Source organism: Mandrillus leucophaeus, unplaced genomic scaffold, assembly GCF_000951045.1.
Source record: "Mandrillus leucophaeus isolate KB7577 unplaced genomic scaffold, Mleu.le_1.0 Scaffold714, whole genome shotgun sequence".
NCBI lineage: Eukaryota > Metazoa > Chordata > Mammalia > Primates > Cercopithecidae > Mandrillus > Mandrillus leucophaeus.
This window is the reverse complement of record NW_012107742.1, coordinates 223112-224248: the sequence shown is the minus strand read 5'-3', so window position 1 is coordinate 224248 and position 1137 is coordinate 223112. Positions and strand designations below refer to the sequence as shown.

Below are 1137 nucleotides of genomic sequence, written 5' to 3'. Positions count from 1 at the left end.
CGCCCAGGCTGGAAGTGCAGTGGCCAGATCTCAGCTCACTGCAAGCTCCGCCTCCCGGGTTTAGGCCATTCTCCTACCTCAGCCTCCCGAGTAACTGGGACTACAGGCGCCCACCACCTCGCCCGGCTAGTTTTTTTATTTTTTAGTAGAGACGGGGTTTCACCGTGTTAGCCAGGATGGTCTCCTGACCTTGTGATCCGCCCGTCTCGGCCTCCCAAAGTGCTGGGATTACAGGATTGAGCCACCGCGCCCGGCCCAATTAATAACTCTTAAAGGCTTAAACACGACCTTTTCCTCCCATAAAATCTCAAGTGACTATAATTTAAAATTACCATGCAGGCCTCCATCAAGGCAGTGTGCATCTCATCTGTTTTGTGCTCTTGATCTGCACCAGCTTCAAGCAGAAAGCGAACCATATCCAAATGGCCTTGAAAAACGGAACAAAAATTTTAAAAGAACTATCAGTTTAATATTTAAATATTAAAGTATGGAATCTTCTTCTTCAGATGTCTATACAGGAATTTGAGAACTTATTTTGCATTCAATAAATAAATCAGTAACAGTTTTACAAAGCCCATTCAAAGCAATATATAGGCTTTTTTCATGGTCTTATTATCTAGGCTTTAAAGACTGAATTAGTCCAAGGCACATAATTCAAGTTAAGTAAAGCAATAATGCTTTTACCTTGGTTGAATATACATAAATTATTTATCTAATCAAAACATTGAGATCAAATAGAAAGCCAAGTAAAGTATCTTTGGATCATATATTCCAGAAAAACAGCTTTAAAATAACCATAAACCCACTGTAGCAATAAGCAGGCACAGAAAACTCCATTTAAAATAATTCCAATCCTCTTGATACAGTGAATATATAAAAAGCCTTGATAGTCAATAAGAAAATGACAAACACTCCAGAAGAATGGGTGACGGATATGAAATGATAATTCAGCAAAGAAATGCAGGTGAATATTAAACCGATGAAAACAATATTAAACCTTCCTATTAAAGAAATGCAAATTAAAACAAGACACCATTTTTTTACTATCAAAATGGCAAATATTAAAAAGAATGATAATACCCAGTGTTGGTGAGGGTGTAGGGTGGGGCAAAGGGCACTCTCTTTTTTTTTTTTTTT

General features: G+C 37.9%; 1 protein-coding gene across 5 annotated transcripts in view; it reads right to left on the bottom strand.

Annotated features, from left to right (window-relative positions):
• LOC105528348 (ankyrin repeat and KH domain-containing protein 1) overlaps positions 1-1137 on the bottom strand; it is a 130467-nt gene that overhangs the window by 82186 nt on the left and 47144 nt on the right. For all 5 annotated transcript variants that reach the window (XM_011965058.1, XM_011965059.1, XM_011965060.1 and 2 more), the window contains exon 7: positions 333-427. In XM_011965058.1, the coding sequence (XP_011820448.1) occupies positions 333-427 (95 nt within the window). The remainder of the gene's footprint in view (positions 1-332; positions 428-1137) is intronic.